General features: G+C 43.5%; 1 protein-coding gene across 2 annotated transcripts in view; it reads right to left on the bottom strand.

Annotated features, from left to right (window-relative positions):
* Positions 1-3,312: 3,312 nt before the first annotated feature.
* The window catches only part of LOC134878571 (RNA binding protein fox-1 homolog 3-like), a 393,703-nt gene continuing 377,717 nt past the window's right edge, over positions 3,313-19,298 (bottom strand). The window contains exons 13-17 of one of the 2 annotated variants that reach the window (XM_063904677.1): positions 17,049-17,181; positions 15,479-15,518; positions 13,216-13,274; positions 10,231-10,309; positions 3,313-8,097 (exon numbers count right to left, since the gene is read on the bottom strand). In XM_063904677.1, coding sequence (XP_063760747.1) covers positions 8,053-8,097; positions 10,231-10,309; positions 13,216-13,274; positions 15,479-15,518; positions 17,049-17,181 — 356 coding nt within the window. In that variant the 3' untranslated portion in view covers positions 3,313-8,052. The remainder of the gene's footprint in view (positions 8,098-10,230; positions 10,310-13,215; positions 13,275-15,478; positions 15,519-17,048; positions 17,182-19,298) is intronic. The other variant, XM_063904678.1, reaches the window with a different exon arrangement.

Consider the following 19,298-nt stretch of genomic DNA (forward strand, 5'->3'; position numbering starts at 1 on the left):
GTCTGAAATCTATGTTCGGGGGCCAGAGGCGTTTCCTGCCCACCCCCTCTACTCCCTGACACCACCACAGCCCATATAATAGATATGTATATATATTTATATACAGAAAAAGAATACATACTTATTGGACACCCTAGACATAAATGTACATTCAAAGAACTGAACCAACATTCTTGTTTAAACACGTTTACAGTGACTCTTCTGATATAAAGAATTAAGGTTTCGCTTCCACCTAAATTAAAACTTTTTTTCCTCTTTAAAAGTTTTCAGTGCTGCAAAAAAAAAAAAAAAAAAAAGGAACACACAAATAAATATTCTCAGAATACATTGACAAAAAAATTGACATATTTCAGCCCTCGTTCCTTGTTACCGTCGGATGGGCACTACTGTATTCTATAATGTTTATCTAGCGACATAGTATATATGCCTCAGGCTTGTGTTTTGGTTATGCACCTGCTGATGTAGTACAATGGGATTATTCGATTATAATTCAATTTGTTACATGGACGTTGATGAGTTATTCTCGTCAGGTGGAAACGTGCATCCTTGGTAGTTGTACGCACCTTTTTTCATAGTTGGTCTGATAGCTTGTCCGTCGTTGCAGAGTGACACAAAGGCTTGGGCTCGGAGTCTGGCAGGTGAGTAAAATCGGCGACTTTTGCGCCATTTTCTCTAACTAGTCCTCAGTCATTGACCTCTGCTGGGGCGTGGAGAGGGGCAGACCGGGGAGGCTCGGCTGTATACCGTCTTACCGTCCCGCCGTGGCTCACCCCCCCACCCCCCAACACTGTAAACCAGAAATTGCTGCCCATTGGGGAGGGCGGGGATGCCCAATGGTGCTGCCAGGAGAAAGTGACATCACGACAGTATCCACGGGGGACGCTGCTAACAGTAGGTGCTGTGGGCCAGTGACACCGCAACAAGGAGAAAGGAGCGACATCACCAGCCCGAAAAAAAGGAAGTGAGGAAGCAAGGAAGGAGGTCCGGGAAATTGGAAGGAAGAGGGCGGAGCAGTGAGACCAGCAGGCTGACCTTTGACTCCACCCACAGGAAGTACAGCGTAGAAAGTCCTTCTGGCTGCCGAGCTCTCCCTGCCACCTTTCCGTTTGTTTATTCTGTTTTTTGTTTACACGACCTCTGCGACAGAGCAGTGTGCCATAGAGAGAGGAGGGGGGGCTCCTCCCTCCTCCTTCCTGCATACCACAGAATCAGCATCAAGGGCCAACTGTTCATCTCCCTTACCAAAAAACATAAAAACAAATTTGTACATATATACTGCTTTATACACACTTTTTACCATTGTAAATCACAAAAGTATAGAAAAATAAAATGTTTTATAATAACGGGACACTTTTCATTCTCTCTCTGTCTTTTCTACACGGCAAAAAGGTGGTCCCTGGTGGAAACTGGCTCACTCCGTCTGTCAAGTTTGTGGCTGGTTAGACACCGCTGCCGCGGCGCCACTTTGTACGCCTCCCGTCTTCCCTCGCCAGCCTCAGTAGAGGGACTCCTTCTCGTCTTCTTCTTCTTCTTCTTATGTTATTTTCTTAAAGCTAGTTCTCCTCCCTTCGTTGTTTTCATCTGTGATGTCCATCAATACTGAGTACAGCTCTTCCTTTTGTATTTACTGAAAACAGGGGAGAGAAGCGGGGACACTGGTAAATATGCATAATGGAATGTTATCATAGGCATATATAATGAGAGGGCTTATTATGAGTGTAGAAGCAACTTTATTCCTTTCTAAACTATTTTTTTAGGAGTAAGGATCTTGTCATGGAAAGATTATGCTAAAACAAGTACTTTGTACAAGTAAACATGTGAAATAATGTATGGATACTTCATGTAAAGCCCTCCCAACCCATCTGTTCCCCATCTATGTTATGTACTGTACAAGGAGGAAAAGTGCAAAATGTAAGGGTAAAAACAAGTCACAAAAAAAAAACAACGTAAACAATGTTAAAAACTCTGCTGTAAAAAAAAGTTTGGGAGCAGAGAGACAACAGCTTCATTCACTTTTCATCCCGTTCTTGTAATGTGACATAAAAGAAGTGGGAGCAGAGGCCTCACGCCTGCCAACACTACCGCTGCCGCTCTCCCCAGAATACAGATCACAGCCCTCTGTAATCATACAAGTGGAGATCGGCAGCTTGGCAGTGCAAAGTGAAAATCTCAGCGTAATGGGGCCGGATGGAAGCGGAGGAGGAGGTGTTGGGGGCAGGCAAGGCGAGCGTCCCTGGACCCTCGTCATGACAGATGCTCGCTAATGCGGATTGATCTACGGCACTCTTCCGACAACGGAAACGAAAGAAGACGAGGTTCTACTTTGACTTTGTAGTGCGTTACTCCGCCCTTACTCCCCCCCTCCCTCCAATCCAGCGGGACAAACAAGTGGCGTGCTCAATCAGCGTCCAACCCCTCTCCCATTGCATATATCTAATGGAGAAGCTGCTCCTCCCCACATCTCTCCTATAGCTCGGATTCACTGAGCGCTCGCTAGGGACCGCTATACAGAAATATCCTCATGCAGCTACAGCTCAGCAGGGAGGGAGCACAATACAGCGGAGCTACATATAGTCCTCCCTGACAGGCAGCCTAGAACTGAGAGGGCTGCGGAGACAAATATATTAATCACCCACGGACATGAAGTATTCAGGGGGGGGGGGGGGGGGGGGTTAGTTCAGGTATTACAGTCTGCGTTCCTTTCAGTCATACTTTGTATAAGCAAGTCTATCTCTAGCAATTAAAAGTGGAGCCCATTAAAGGGACGGTTCAGCGGGATTTCAGAGAGAAGCATTCTTCTTCAAAGAGCGAGGAGTGTCGAGCCATGCAGATGTTTAAAGATATTTATAAAAAATAAATAATAAATGTTAATTAAAGAAAGATATAATAATAAATACAAATATAATATACAATATATATATACATTATTAACTTGATGTAGCTGTCACATATCTGCACAGTTGTTTTTATTTATCTTTTGTTGCTTGTTTCATGAATTCATAGAACGTTTTTCCGTGCGATCAATTGTTGTCAAATGTGTGAATAATTCCAAATTTGCAATTATTTTAATAGAGTTGACAATTATGAGTTAGTCTGAGTCACATTGTGTTAAACTCTGTTCGCCACCGTAGCAACAGTCACTATTTGCAACCATCTGAAAGGCCAGACACCACCAGGGCTCAGTGAGTAAATGCTTTAGACAAACAGATAAGATGCACACATAATGCAAAAATCCAGATTAGGATAAAATCCTTACAACAGCATCAACAACATCCATGTGTGAAGGCAGACATAATGTTCTTATAACTGCTTTATTCTGACACTGAAAACAATCAGAGGTTACTTATATGTCACATATTGACAACAAAAATAATCCATGAAAGAAGAGAAAATGTCATAATAGTATACTATGAAATGGATCCAAAAGAAAATTACTTTACACCTTTCAGACAATATATTCTCATTATAGAAATTACATACAATTCAAGAACAGCTGAATTGAAAATACACAGATGACCCCACTTTATATAGGAATACATATAAAACAGTTACTCAGAGATTTGCGATATAGTGTGTATGTATATACATTTAAATGTATTTACAGTACTGTACCTTTTTTGCTTGGTTCTCTTTTGTACAAATCTTTTTTAACTAATAAATGCACCTGCCAGCTTATCAGGGCTTATTAAATACTTGTATTAAATATAAATGATGGATAAAGAGTCTTTTTCCGCTGATATGTAAACGTTTCTCAATAAATACGAACAGATGCTTGGATCAAAGAGGTCTGGTTGCATATTAGGCTGGTTATGGAATACAATGAAAGCAAACAAAACTGAGAAAATATCAAAGTGTCTGTTTTCAAAATTCACATTTAAATTACTTAGAAGTTGCAGAACTTAACGGCTCAGACCTCTATAATACCGACGACCAGTTATTTACATGTTTTGTCTTTAACATTTAAGCCTTGATAAGCTGACAGATAGACAGTGCTAATTTCAACTTCTTCTGTAAACTGTTGACAAACCCGTGCACACTGATAGGAGCAGATTCTAGATGACAATACTTGAACGTGTCCCTGTAATAACAGCGCAGTAGAATAATATTTACAGTTGACTTTCATTAGCCCCGCCCCTTTAAAGTCAGCCATTTAGTTTTTCCTGTATATTAAAACATCCAACAACAACTCCTGAAGTGTAGATTGGAAAAATTCCAATTCTTATCAGATTAATTGCATGTCAAAGGTCATGCTATATTCAAAAGGAAGAGTGGTAGCTCAAACAATACATCTGTTTGTCGAGGAAAAACAAACCATATTTTAAAACAATTAATATGGGTCGACTAAACATTATCTTAGATTTTTGAAGGGCCATACCTTTCTCACGTAAGTCCAAGTGACACGAAATGTGGCACATACGTCCAGCTGAATGTGCTCCATAAAGAAACTCCATGGTACAACAAGGCCCCACCCACCTGGAAGTCGGCCATCTTGAATTTTATGAATTCTCCTGTATTTTTGTGTACTTTTACAAACTACTCCTAGAGAGTAGATTGAATAAACTACGTTTTCGGGCGAGAATAAGCGCATGTCAATATAACATAGATACATGTATATAATTTGAATGCTTTCAGTCAATCGTCTAATACTGTGATACATTCTACCATCATGTTTGGTATAATGAAGTTTTTGTTAGCATTCATTTGAATTAATGAATATATAAATATTCAAATAATGCCACAGCAACTTAAACTGGCTACTGCTACAAAGTAATGGCTGCTAGCATAGCGTGCTAATGAGCGTCCTCCCACAGAGTAAATACAGAATAAATGTCTACAACGTGGCCACATTTTTCTCTATGACTATCTAATGTTAAAAATCCTTGGTTGATTCTGATATTTTAGAGGCAATTGTGATGTTATTACAGGGATTAAGAGTGAGGTCATGTAAAACTGTCTCCTAACTACAATATATTAGCAAACTTCCATTCACTTCCCCTTTCTCTCTTATCCCAAACACGGTCGCACACACACATTCTAATGCATATGTTTATATATATAGAGCACATAGGCACACACATTCACATCAGAAAACCACAATCTATTTCAGTCCATTCTAGCTTCCTAATAGTGGTCACTAACCAAACTCCCACACATGTACTCTGCTGCAGAGTTTACACTAGAAACTCTTATAAATGCACAAACCACTTCTCCTATTTGGTTAAAAATAATACTCAAAGTTTGTTTTGACTCATATAAAAACCCCAAATGGTGCGTACGTACTAGCATATAAAAGGAAGAACGACAGTTGTTTACCCACGTCAAGATTTTTGTCATGAGATTATGGGTTCATTTTCTCTTTTTCTTAATATACAACATATCGTTTTAATATCTCGACTAGACATAACTAGCTGTATATGATACTTTTATAAATATGTAACATCTCGTAAAATTTAGAAAAACAAAAGTGCAACAAACTGATTTTTTTTTTCTTTTCTGAGACCACAAACACTTTTGTGAGTACATATAAATAAAATACTATCAGCAATTGCTTTGAGTTGTATTCCTAGCTGCACTGAAATCTTGAACCGCTAACAGCTACACAGAGAGTTTTATTTTCAATCCACCTCACGTAGCACACAGTTGTAATAGAAGCCAATGCAACCACTGTATGTGGACTAAGAGGCGAGCTGCACTCTACACACATTTACATCACGTCTCCTGGGTGCTTTTAGAATATATCGTACTGTACGTGTGAGTATGCATTGTAAACTTAGTTATACAGTATATGTCTACATATATATAATACAGTAGCTTTAATAAAGAACAATGGTACAGTCGTTTTTTATCGTCCTCTTTTAGGGTCTCTGCTTAAACATAAAATCATCTGGTATAGAAAGCCGTGTTGCAGAGAGGACAAACCTGCTGGTTGTGTTAGAAATTAAACTATCCTGCCTGCTGAGGAGTGTGTAGCACTGTGTTCTAGTGTGTGATCAGTTAGTTTATCCTGAGGTAAAACATTTTGTGCAATGCTTAAGAAAGAGACTCTATGCAGAACAGCCCTCTGTCTGGTTCAGCCGCCTCGGTGCTGTGTCATTACTGCGTACTACTGTGTTTGTGACAATACAGTGCACCTTTAATACAATTTATAATCTGCCGTGGTGTGTTAGTGATAGAGTGGCCAAGTCTTCAGCAAATCATGTTCATATGCAACTATTTAGCAATTACATTTTGGAAAAAAATAAGCCGACGTCCTAAATTTTCTTGTAGTGTTCACACAGAAATCCCAAATTAAAGTGATGCAGATCAAAAAGATAAAAAGATAAAATTGGATCCATAATGTTAATTTTCTTAGGATGGATTTACCAGTTAATTGATTAATTGCAGTAATCTGTCTCATAAATCCTATTTGCAAGCTACTGAGATTGGAATTCATCTTAATGTATCTGCCAATTCTGCCCATCAATATCCATATGCCATTTTATGTGAGTAAGATATTTAAAACGCCTTCTTATATAATCCAGCACTAATGATTCACAAAAAAAAAAGTTCCTTTGACTTAGATCAAAAGATGGAAATCATTCTAACTTTATTTTAATACTGATTCATATGTTTGAATAGCAACATCAAATAGGCAATTCTCCAATTAAGCCAGTGAAAACACTTTTATAATTCCTCCCGCAAATTCTTGAGAAGCTTCATAGTCTGAAAAAAAAACTTTTTACATATTTCAAGAAAGCCTGTGTAAAAAAATATGTTTCCGTTTAACAAGTAGGTTGTGATGAAAAGGGGAATTTTGTTCTGCTGAAGCACAAGGTCGACTTTGTGTGTGTTCACTTGCAATCTTTCCTGTGAGTTTTTTAACCTTTAAATGGTTGCTGTATCCTGGGGATAGTTATCTGACTGGCTGTGTGTATGTGTAAAATGGGTGTTTTAACAGTTTAATATTGGTTACATGGGTGTAATATGTTTCTAATAACAGTGTAATGTAAATGTAATAACAGTGTAAAATGGGTATAATAAGATTGTATTATGGGCGTAATAATGGTGTAACATGGGTGTAACGGGATGCTTTAATGTGTAATATCAGTGAAATATTGCTGTTACTTGAGTGTATATGGGTCTAATAACAGTGAGATATGGGTGTAGTATATAAAATAGCAATCAATTCATGTAAATCCCTATTTAATGTTAAAAAATATCACTGCCAACTACTTAAAAGGGGAGAGGCAAACCGAGGCTGCTGGTGGAAAAACAAATGCTCAACTCCACATTTTAACTGTTCTTTTTGCATAGAAACATCGAATGATTTGCAGAAGACTGGGCCAAAGTGTTAGCATTGTGAGACAGAAATCTGACCTTCGGGCCCCTTACTCTGCATGCTGTCAGACCACATAGTAGAGCATGTAAGGCTCCACTGCAAGTGCACAACAGTAGGACACTCCAACGTTTAAAGGAAAAACAAAAGCAGTCAGAGCAGTGCCGTCTTCGAGCTAAGAATTACCGAGGCATGTGAGTCAGCGTGTACAACAAGCTCTCTGTCTTTAATGGAAGGTTAATATTGGAATTGGATCAGCGTGGACCCGATAACACCTGCTATGTTTCATGTTTATCATGCATGTATCATAAAAAAGAAATGCCCCAGTATATTCTTAGTCAGATGACAGCGGCTGCATATACTCACACCTCTGAGCATGCATCATGCGTGCTGCAGTAGGCTCACATTGGTTATGGTGACACAGCACCCATATACAGCAATCGAGATAATGCACATGTGCATAAAAAAACTTTCCAAAACAAAACCAAAAGCACAAAATGAATACAAAACAAGAGCAGACCAATGATGACATCAAATAGGTTGTTGTAGAAATATCAGCTTGAGAGGGTCTCAGGGGGAGGGGCTCAGCATGGGGACCTGGAAGCTTTTAGTTTGATTTAGCTCTCCACCAAGGACCGGGCGTTTGCTTGTTTTGTGATTTTTTTTTAAAGATCGTTTTTTTGTTTTGTTTTGTTTGTTTGTTGCGGTAATGTCTCTGTCTTTTCTTTTTCTTTCTTTTAGTAGGGAGTGAAGCGACTGTACCCTCCTCTGTATAGGCTAGCCTGCAACATCAAAGATGAAAAAGTACCAATCAGTATTCAGTCGACAGCTTTAGTCCGTTTCTCTTTTTCACCACAAATTTCCTTCCTTTTTCCATGAAAGTTATTCATATATGTCGGAATTACGACTTCCCGTACGGGCACGATCATTAGTGGGGTTGAACATTTTAAGCCAATAATTGGAGTGTGTGTTAGGAACAGGGTCATTACTATTTAGGATGCAGTGGTGGACATGGCGTTTCATTTGGGAAGTGCAAAAAAGAGCACTTTCTTAAAAGAATTGCTTGGACTTAGCATTTTAATTTCTTAAATTAATTACTTAAGGGAATTATAAAATATTGTGTTTTCTACTTAGGAAGAAACATTCCTTTTCAGGCTGTAACAATACCAGAGACCCAACCCAAGCAGAATAAGTTCAGAGGTTTAATCACGGCTCCTTTTCAAGTCTAGCTGAGGTGCCTGCACCTTCCTGGATTGGGTGAACCTCCACAGGATATTAGCCCTTAGATTTAGCACCATGCTCAAGATATCTAGGGCAAGCACACATGCGAGTGGGCCTATGCATGCACACCTGCACATGCTTGCACACACACACACACACACACACACACACACACACACACACACACACACACACACACACACACACACACACACACACACACACACACACACCCTCCTCTCATCTTCCTGTGGCTCTGCTGCAATTAGGAATTCAGACAAACTCCAAAGGCTACTGAATGTCTTCAAAGGCTAATTTTGCCTAATTTCGGGGAGTCCTCTCTCTGGTGCGAAACTTTCATCCATACGAGATGCTTCTGCACGCTGCAAGTGAGGAAAGAGAATCTCAAAACTTAATCTCAGAGGAACTAATTATTGTATAGCTTAAAAATGCAAAAATGACTCCTCTCTGCTGGAGAACCATTAATCAAACATGATTAAAGAATTAAGAACCAAACTGCTTATTTCTCCTCGGCCCATGAGTTTATTGGATGTCAGCCCTCACAGCACAGCCTGTCTCCCAGCAGCCCTGCCATTTGTTCAACACCAAAACAAGCCATCCCCTCGAGTCTGTGTTAGCTCCCTGATCTCCTAACACACACAACATGAGGTATTTTTAGTTGGCCAAAATCTTCTACTTTGGTTGAAAGGAAACGATCAAAGTGTCAGAGAAATGGAAGGAAGTTTGGAGGAAAAAGAAGAAAGAATAAAAAACATTCAAGCACATTTTTTAAAAATTAAGTAAATGAAGAGGAAAAAGAAATGTCTTAATTAATGAAAGCTTTTAGCTAGCAGCTGCACCGGGGAACTGTACGCACTTTTTTTATTTTCATGTTATTGAAAAATCGCATGCATGCCGGAATTGTAAATTTGAGTCATTTCTCAAACTGAGAGCACGCCTCGGATCAAGCTTATGGGGACGAGGGGGAGGGCGAGACAACTCCCTCCCCCCGTCTCGCTCTCTGTTTTATGTCCCACGGCAGACTGCTGCATGCGTTTGAAGGTCCTTAATCTCTAGGTTTGGTTTTGTGAGCCCGGTCCCATCCCCTCCTCATCATCAAAACAAAAAATAAAAACTCTCTCTGTTTAAAAAAAGACCCCGCTCTTTTATTTATCATCACTTTTCATCTTTGATGTTACAGTAGCTGCAAAAGCTAGCTAAAAACAGGCATTAACAATTCAACTTCATCCCTTCAAGTTTGGTTGGACTGAATGGAAAGTAAAAAAGATGATGCAGCTCACTCTGTAGTGAGGTGTGTAGGATGAACAGAATGCTGGGAAATGTAGTCATGTTAAGATGCAAAGTTTGTGTTTGGAAAACACACTGCAATTAGCACTCATTCTCATTTCAGGAACACATGTCAAGTTAATATTGCATGGGGTGGCATGGCAAACAGTATCTTAAGTGTCTGAGCCTATTTCCACATGCCTTACCGCTCAGCTCCACTAGGGCGTGCCAGATAGCGTGACAAAAATCAATTGATGTCTCTGGTCTTTATTTTTGGAGTCGTTTGTGTGTGTGTGTGTGTGAGTGGGTGTGTGTGTGGGTGTGTGGGTGTGTGTGTGTGCTAGCTGGTGTCGTGATGTTTCAGACAGGGTGCATGCAGAAAACAGGTGGCGGCCTCAAAGACTTACCATAGTCCCCACACTGTATGTGGCTGCGGGGCCAATCGTGTGGTGGTAGGGGTCTGCCGTTGCATAGACTCTGCCATAGCTGCACAACAGAAGGCACAGAAGAAGACAGTCATTGATCTATCATTGACGAGGAGAGCGGAACATTTATGCATGCTTGTTTAATGCTCGAGCCCTCGAGTCAACTCTTTCAAGTCTCTAGCACAATCAATTATTTCCCTCCCCGGCCTCCTGGGTTTCCTGCATTATACAAGGTGGTTCAAAAAGGGGAGTTCAAAGGTGGCTGAATTATACTTGTCTTTTCATTGTCATCTTGATTAGGTGCAAGGAATAGGTAATGAGCAGGGAGAGAGGGAGACGGAGAGAAAAAAAGTAAGAGAAGGAGGCACAGCGGCTGCTGCGGGGCTTGGTCTCTCACCCTGTTCTTGTTTACCCAGGCTGCACACTGGGCTCACGCCCCTGTCTTTTCATTGTTGCTGGTTTGGAACTAATCCTTCCAATTTCCTTCTGAGACAGGACAAGATGTGTCTGCCTCATTTATTTATTTATTCGACTTCACATATTCCTCTATTTACTTTCCTCCGGTTTTTTTTCTCCCCTCAATGCCTGCTTGCAAATGAGGGTCTGCACGGAGCAGATAAGGCACACCCAGCCAAGGACTGAGGGCACCAACTCAACCAGGAATAAAATAGAGTGGAGAGAGAGTAGAGGAAATTCTCCTAAAGGAAACAACAAGACATACAGCTGCTCATGCCTCTCGCATGAGCTACGTTGACTTATATAAGATCTAAATATGGCTCGGTCCATTTACGTCCGGCAGCACCCAAGGTCAGTGAGCAGGACGTGAAATCAGAAAGGCTGCATCGGCTCCTTGGGGAGGAGGCCGGCGCCATGAGATGGTCAGAGGGAGTCTCTGTGGTCCTCTTATCTTCAGTGAGCACTGAACCCCACAGGCCCTCTAAGGCTAATATATCTACAAAATGACTCTCACCAGAGTGGCACTGCTGACGCCTGGCAGGTCAAACCACCCTGCACAAGGTCGCAGAGCCTCCACAGAGCCTTATGGAGGCCGGCAGGGTCTCCACAATGTCACTGGCTACTCACTAGGCCTCTTTGATGTATCAGGCCCACTGCTATGAACTGTAGAGGTACTTAAAGGGCTTTGCTCGTGCAGCCCGTGAGCACTGCTGCAGGCTTTCCAGATTTAATGTTTCATATTTTGCAGGGGGTTTCACACGCCTTCCTCAATCCTGGTGACCTCTTTTTATGATTGTCTATGGTTAAGTCTGATAACGTAAACAATAGCAACAAACCCCTATTGATCCAATGGGCATGACCGCTTATTCAAAAGTAAACAAACAAAACAATTAAGTTGAGGGCGAATTACTTTAAATCTCAGAGGCAAGAAAAACAGGAATTAAATCACTCTGAGAGAGAAAAAAAAGAAATCCGCTGTCCAATTTCTGCTCTTGCCGAGCACGGCTGCTCATAATTCGAGCCGCGGCGAGGCTTGATAAATCTTACATTATCGATATGATCTTCAGGCTCTCAGGCAGGGTGTACGTTATCACAAGTGACATGCTCAATCCTTCCCAGATTAGATTCCCAAACCAGCCCACATCCCCGGCTGACAACGGCTTTCAGGGGCCGAAATGAATCAGCGACGCCTCCTCAAACGGAGCACACCTGAACCAGAGTGACATCGCTCAGAAGTGATAGAGCTTCTACCGGTCCATCTCTCCCCCGCTCTCTGTCTCTCCACCTCCCCTCTGCAGACCTGAGGCCATTCATAAATACCGCAGTGATATACCCACTCTCCCATCACAAGCACAGAGTCACAACATATATCACTGCTTTTCTCATCCAGTCCAACAAGGTTAGTCCTTTTTTTTGTGTGTTCTTTAGCTCCAAGCTAAAAAGGATATGACGGTTTGCCTAATAGATAACTGGAGAGGTGGGGGGAGCCAACATAACGCGGAATAACCTCCATAGAATATTATAAAAGTGCAATTGAAGCTCATTCATCACACAAATTCTCCATCTTTGTTTCTTTTTGGAGGGAAACACTGTAATTGCTTGAAACAAAAATCCACTCTCTGCTACTTCTACATTGTTCGATATTATTCTGCTGCATTCCCAACACTTATTTTGTGATGAAGTGTGTTCCGCGGCGCACTCGGTTTCCTTCAATCTTTCTCTCATCTGTTTCTACTCCAGTCGGTAATTTCCTCTATTTGACAGCCTGCAGGATCAACTTGTTGCTTTAAATTGAAGTTCACATTAACAAAAAGAGCTTGTCGAACACGGGGCAGAGTGTCTATAATTTAACTCTAAACTCAACATAGAGCAATACATTTGGGATCTTCAGATAATATGGGGGGGGGGGCTGCTGTAGGATCTCTGTTTAACTGAACCAATCAAAACCTTAAAGGGGCCTGTTATTATTTTTGTGTTTTCCCTTTCCTGTAGTGTGTTATATAGGTTTTACTGCATGTAAATGGTCTGCAAAGGGTAAAATCCATGTGTTCCCTCAGAGGGAGTTTCTCTCCGACCACTCCCACGATGGGAAGTGTTTAGTTTTTCCAGATGATAAGTAAAGGAGGTTTAATACTACCTTTATCATCTCCTTTACCTGAGGATACAATTCTTCAACACTTTTTCAACATGCTTGACTAACTCAGATGTAGAGGTGTAGGCCTAACAACTTATGCATTTTTGCAAAATTGTATTTATTTCTTTAAACTCCAGACTTGGTAATGAATAATATATTTTTTACTGTCAAAAAGCCTGCAAGTCACAAAACCATAGAGCAAGTCCTGATGAAGTCCTGATGAAGTCTTGATGACGTCTCCAATCATATTTCCGTAACCACATGGATTTTTTCCCACGAGGTTAAAGAGTAGTGGTTAGGAAAAGCCGATTTTACAATTCCACCCCAACCCTCATGGTATCTTATGGTACATAAAGAATGGATGAAGGGATTCTCACCTGTCACTGTAAGCAGCGGTGGTGGTGGGCTGGGCAAATCTGTATGCTGCATATCCTCCCTGTAAACATAGCAAAGTGTTAATCAATAATTAAACACGCACGGGGAAAAGGGTAGATCTCACAGACACAAACGGAAACAACGATTCATACACATATTGCCTTAAATGTCACCGCAGTGTGTTTGCGTGCATGTGCAACGTTGGACACCAGAGGGCGCTGTTTGATGTGTGAGGCAAGTGGTGGCAAACAGGATGAATGAGAGGCAGCGGATTGGAGGGGGGTCAGTCGTTGTCAGCTACAGCATAACAAGAGGCCACGTGAACCAAATATTTTAGATTGAGGAAGCGCCGTTGCTGCATTATTGAAGAGACCCTTTTACCTATACACGACCCCCCGGCTCGCAAATGAGGTAAGAAGGCAGGAGACGGCCGGACCGTTGGGGAGTCAGGACCGCTGTATTCATTTGCCAGAGGGGGGAAGGAATTAAAGACCTCATTGTGGAGTGCTGCTATTACTCTCTTTGAGAAATGAAGTTGTTCTCCCACTGTTTTTCTATTAGTGCCGATGGAGTGTGTGCCCATCTGCGTCCATACCGTGGATAGGTGGCTCTTAATAATGCATGTTTTCATTCATTTTTAAAACTTAAGGGGGGGAGACGTCCGACGGAGAGTGGTGCAGGGAGGCAGTGGTGCAGTGGTTGCAGATGCACGTGAAAAAAATCAGGTCAGGTGCAGCGAGTGGCTCCCTCCTCCGCAGGCACAGGAAGTCACAGCACTGGAGGCAGATGACTTCCTGTGGGACAGCCATGCCTTGGGACTGCGCTGATTACAGCAACAGCCTGAACAAACACGGACCAATAAATCACTCTCCCACATTGTCAAATCCTGCACACAACAGTGCAGCACATTTGTTATTTTGTCGTGCCGAGTGTGTGTTTGTGCATTCATGTATGTATGTGCTTCCACATTGAGGTGCATGCATGCATATGTATAAGCACATGCGATGTATGTAGAGTATATTTATACCAGTTTCTGCTAATGTCAGCGAGTAATTTATTTCAGAAAAAGGAAGCCTGGACAAATGAGCTTGCTGGTTTTGACAGCAGGACAGTGTCCACTGAATGATTGTGGAGGACACTGAGGGGCTGAGGGACGGCTTCCTCTTGGTCACTCGAGGCCTCCACGCGCACTCTGAAGCAGTGCAGCGGCCAGTGCCAAAACTAATGGCAGTAAAGCACCAGGGTCTGGCGTGACGGGTTGAGTGATGGAGCGACCTGGCCGGGGCCTTGGTCAGGGGACATCTGGGTGCAGGACTTAGCTGGAGGTGGCTGAATGAGTGTGAGAGGCAAACAATATCACTCAGAGCACAGCCCGTGTCTCGTCTATGGAGGTGGATGTCGCTACAATAAAAAGCAGTGAAATACAGTCCTATCATGTGGGCCGGTGTGTAAGTGATATATCACCGGGGTTCAGCATCCCACCCCCAGACACCGGGCGAAAGTGAGAGGCAACTGTCACCGCTGCTGCCCCAGTGTCATTTCGCTATCTTGGTAGACGAAAAAAAGTGGTAGAATAAAAGGGACAAATTACATCCGCCCGCAAACGTTTGGACGAATGTCAAAGTGGGGCAGCGTGGTAATTTCAGCATTATCTCTGCAGTGTCCACGCTTTACACTGTCAAGGGCGACGTGCAGCAGGGCCAACCCTGATATGACCCTGCCTGCACAGACAGATTCAGAGGGACGGCTAATCCCTTTATCTGCTGCCGCTCCTCTTATCTCCCACATGGTGATGGCTGGGAGGAAACCGGCTACTCTCAGGGCCTGCGCAAGACCCCCTGGGGCATGGCAGGGATATCCCGTCCAAACCCATCGGAGTGAACACAACACGGAAGAGAGGAAGGAGCGAGAAGAGTAGAGAGGTTGCGTGAGACGAGCCGCCTCAAAAAACGCAGACAAATCCAAAGTAAGAAATGACCTGACTTGACACGGGACACTGAGCCCCGGTTCTGCCTCTTTGCCAAAGTCTGAGATCATAGGAAGGGAGAGGAGAGGGAGAGGAGGGAGGAGCTGAGGGGGTTTTAAATTTTGTTGTTGGGTTTCTTGGCACAGCAGACAGAAGCCTAATCGACGCCGGCTTGGCAGCGAGGCTGGGGGAACGCTGGGGGCTGAGGAGATCACGTTTTTGTCTCCAGGGCTGGGCTTTTTGTCTGCTTTACTTCTGTTTCATCGTAGCAGGCAGGAGGAAGAGCAAACTGTACTTACATAGATCTCTGCACCATAGAAGCCATCTTGGTACACCACCCTGTGAAATAAAAGAAAACAAGGAGCATTAGTTGGCGCCTACACCTATTTCCACCATTTGAGGGTCCGTGGGGTCAGTTCTTTGCAGCTTCAGTGTGCTGAACCACAAATAATGAATGACACATTAAAGGAAAAAGTGCAACCGTTTGACATCCCCCGTCCAATTTTCTGCTCTGGTAAAATTGTTTGTCTTTCCAGTTGCTGCAGTGTTGTTGGGAGGTGGTAGGGAGAGGAGGGGAGGACAAAAGAATGCAGCGAAGGAGCTCCATCACTCCGCTATATAAATCAACCAGCTGCCATCAGTAGCCCTGGAGTGGGAGGGAGGGGGAAAAAAGGGGCACGTGGGATTTTTCTAGTCCCTGCTTGGACAGTGAGTCTCTCCCTGCAAGTAAGACGGATCCTGATCTAATCACAGATAGACAGCTATACTATGCCCTCGGCCGGCCCCCGTCAGACCTCTCCCACGGCCACACAGACCACTGCTGATAAGAGGTGAGTGTGAGGCAGCGGCTGCACAAAGCCGGGAGATCAGCATAGACCCTGGTCACAGTCCAGTGAGATCTGCCCAGTAATGTGCTATCTGGGCTCTCTGCAGCTCTCCCTGTGGCTTTGTTAGCTTCTCTTTTGTCAATAGACAGCGTACAAACATAAGGACGGGCAGAGTTAAGGGATGAACATACCTAGATAGCAACAATGATTTTACCCCCCGAAGGAGTACAACCCCTTTGAGGGAGAATTACAGAGGAGAAAAACATACAGGGGAGTAACTGATTAAAGGGAAGCAACACCTAGCAACCAGTGTTGTTATTTAACAACATAAAAGAGGCCCTATTAAGATTTTGGGTTGTTTTCTTTCCTGTATTGTGTCATATAGGTTAGTGTATAAATGCTCTGCAAAGGCTTTAATCTCAAAGTTCCTCCCCCTTGCCTGAAACGCCTCAATTTAAATCCTCCATTTTTGTAACATGACATCACTACGTAAGACTTCTATTGGCTAGCGCTCCAACACATTGTTCGTGATAGGCTAAGGGGCCGGCAAAATAACCCATCAGTGCAGACTGGGCTCTGGTTTCAGACAGAGGGTGAAAAGTGATGCTGCAGCACAGGCAGTATGAGAAAAATAAAGACTGTTTTGAACATTAAAGCATGGAGACATATCACACTGGAGGCTCAAAATATTAATATGAAACTAAAAATGAGCATAACATGTCCTCTTTAAAGAACTATAATGTATTTCTCATATTGAATGACTAAAACTAGGAAGAAAAACAAATGATGACACTAACAAACGCTTGTGGAGGGTAAAGTACATGTTCCTTTGACATAATCACAAAAATGTTTCCTATTTGAAATGTGAATTTATGACTAGCACGCACACATTCAGTATGTAAGACTCCAGCATTCAAACATAATTGGAGCATGAAAATCTCCAACACACATGTCCTACAGCAGCAACACGACTACAACACTAAGCACTGTCTGAATGGCTCATTGTTGTTTTTAGCATGCAGGTGAGAGATTCAATACTCACGCTCCGTAAGCTGGGATGGGTGGTGGTGGTGGAGCTGTGCGGAACGTGTTGTAGACGGCCCGCCCCCGACCTCGCAAGTGGGCACCCCTATAGGCCACGGTAGCGCCTGTGGCAGGGTAGGGAAACCCTGTTACTACGGAAAAGGGAGAGAAAATGACTTTCAGAGAACATCCTCCGCTTGGCATTGCTTACTTTATGACAGAATACATTAGAGAGAGACGTGTGGCACTGCTTTGCCTATGACAGAATGCATTATCGGGAAGACAAGGAAACAATAGATTTAATCTTTTCTAGGTGCGCCTCATCGAGCACTCTCCCCTTTCCCAGCTCGCTGCTTTGTGCCGTACTCAGCAAGGATCCACATTTGCTGTACGCATCCTTTCCTGGTGCCTGGCGAGGGGCAGCCTTGAAGCATAGGCAGGTAATGGATGCAATACCACTAGTTTCGCACCACAGCTTTTGCTTAGTTTCCACACAATGGGCGAGCAGCGGGGAGAACCGTGGGAGGGTGGACGGGGGAGAGGTAGAGGGCGTTTCTAGGTTTTTGGCTACAGTTGAATGGAAGGTTGTTGAACAACCTGACTAGATGTTCAGAACCTTCCCCAAGGGAAAGTGGAGCAGATGGGCTGGACAGCCAAGACCCAAACCTCAGCATGACCCCATCCGAAACCCATCTGGGACCATCTTTGGCCAATCACAAGGCCACATATGTCCTCTGCTGACGGGTACCAGTGAGTGAGTAGGGGTTGTGGGTAAAGGGCTTCAGCAAGGGTTGGTGCGATGATGCAGCGAAATGCCCGCGGCCACAGATTAGAGGACAGGCGATTGTGATCCTTTGCTCTCTACTTAACCTTCAATCAGTCCAGTGGCTGTCTGATTACAAGCGATGAAGGTGCATACAAACACAGCCATCTCCAGACATGATTAAGTTGGCCTCCTCCCTTCCAGCAATCGAAAATTCCCTCACATCCCCCCTTCCCTCGGTTCTTTACCCTCCCTTCCCCCTTCCCTAGTCCATCACAACACAGTCATCCCCATTATTCGTCATCCCCAGTGACGACCTCTCATCACCCTCCCCTCACGTTATTATTCTTTATTCATTTCCATGACATGTTTTCCATGAATTCATCAGAGAGCACTTTTCATTCAGACATGTGAAAGGGAGCTCTTGGTCTGGCCTTGTTGGTGTGTTGGGGGGGTTGCTCAGTTGGGGTGACTAGCACAGGTTAATAACATGTTTCCAATGTGTGTTAGATGAACCTGCCACCACCAAGGAGACAGCAGGCAGTCCCTCGCAATGGCAGACGAAGATGCAATGAAGATCCTTGGTGGCTGGTTTAGAATTGGTGGCGTGCAGGGAGTTACGGGCGGGCGTTGCCGTGCTGTGCGCGGAGTGTAACCCTGCAGGTGGACAAGGCCAGTGAACAGCCTAATGAACGATGTACACCCCAGCCCTGCTGCTTCAATAAAGCTGACAGGGAGACAGATTAGCGTTGCTTTTAAAAACACAGAGAGCCAGGTTTAATGTCTTCTGCCATTAACATCACGCACCATTAGTGGGTCTGCACACATATTCAAACTCTGCATCTCATTTGGCCAGGTAACACCCACCCACACACCCTCCCCCCACACTTCAACGCAAACACTAAGGTGCAACACACTTGTGTTTGCGGCCAGCGTACCAATAGACTAGCCTGGACTCGCAGGGTGCCCCCTTTCCCCCCCAAGTGATTTATAATGCTGACCTTGACATTTAAATTAGTCTCTTTTTTTTGTAGCAGCGGACATCTGAGTGCGGTTTGCTAAAGGGCAAAAACAATCCTCTTTGATAGTTTCCGAGGTGTTTTTTTCCCCTCTCTTCCAAACAAATCGCTACTACACCTAGGCCCCAGCAAGTCCAAACCATTCTTTTTTGGAAATTTGTATGCAATATGCATGCGGTGATGTATGTGAATGTAAACTTATAATGAGTTGGCGATAGGCTACACTGCTTCAATAATAACCCATAAATCAAAGGCACTGTCACACCTTGGTAAGCCCGTGAAAAGCAACAACAGCCACGGTGTATGAGAGCACAAACCTGGTCTAGCCACCAAAGTCAAACACCTTTTTCAGGGAAGGGAGGGGAAGGAGGGGGGAATGGAGAAAATATGAGTTATGCGCTGGAGGGCACCGGGGTCACGCTGCACCTCATATGTCATATGTGTCAACCTGGGAGAAGCTCAATACCTGCAGAGCCAGTTGGACCTG

Source organism: Eleginops maclovinus, chromosome 16 (assembly GCF_036324505.1).
Source record: "Eleginops maclovinus isolate JMC-PN-2008 ecotype Puerto Natales chromosome 16, JC_Emac_rtc_rv5, whole genome shotgun sequence".
Classification (NCBI taxonomy): Eukaryota; Metazoa; Chordata; class Actinopteri; order Perciformes; family Eleginopidae; genus Eleginops; species Eleginops maclovinus.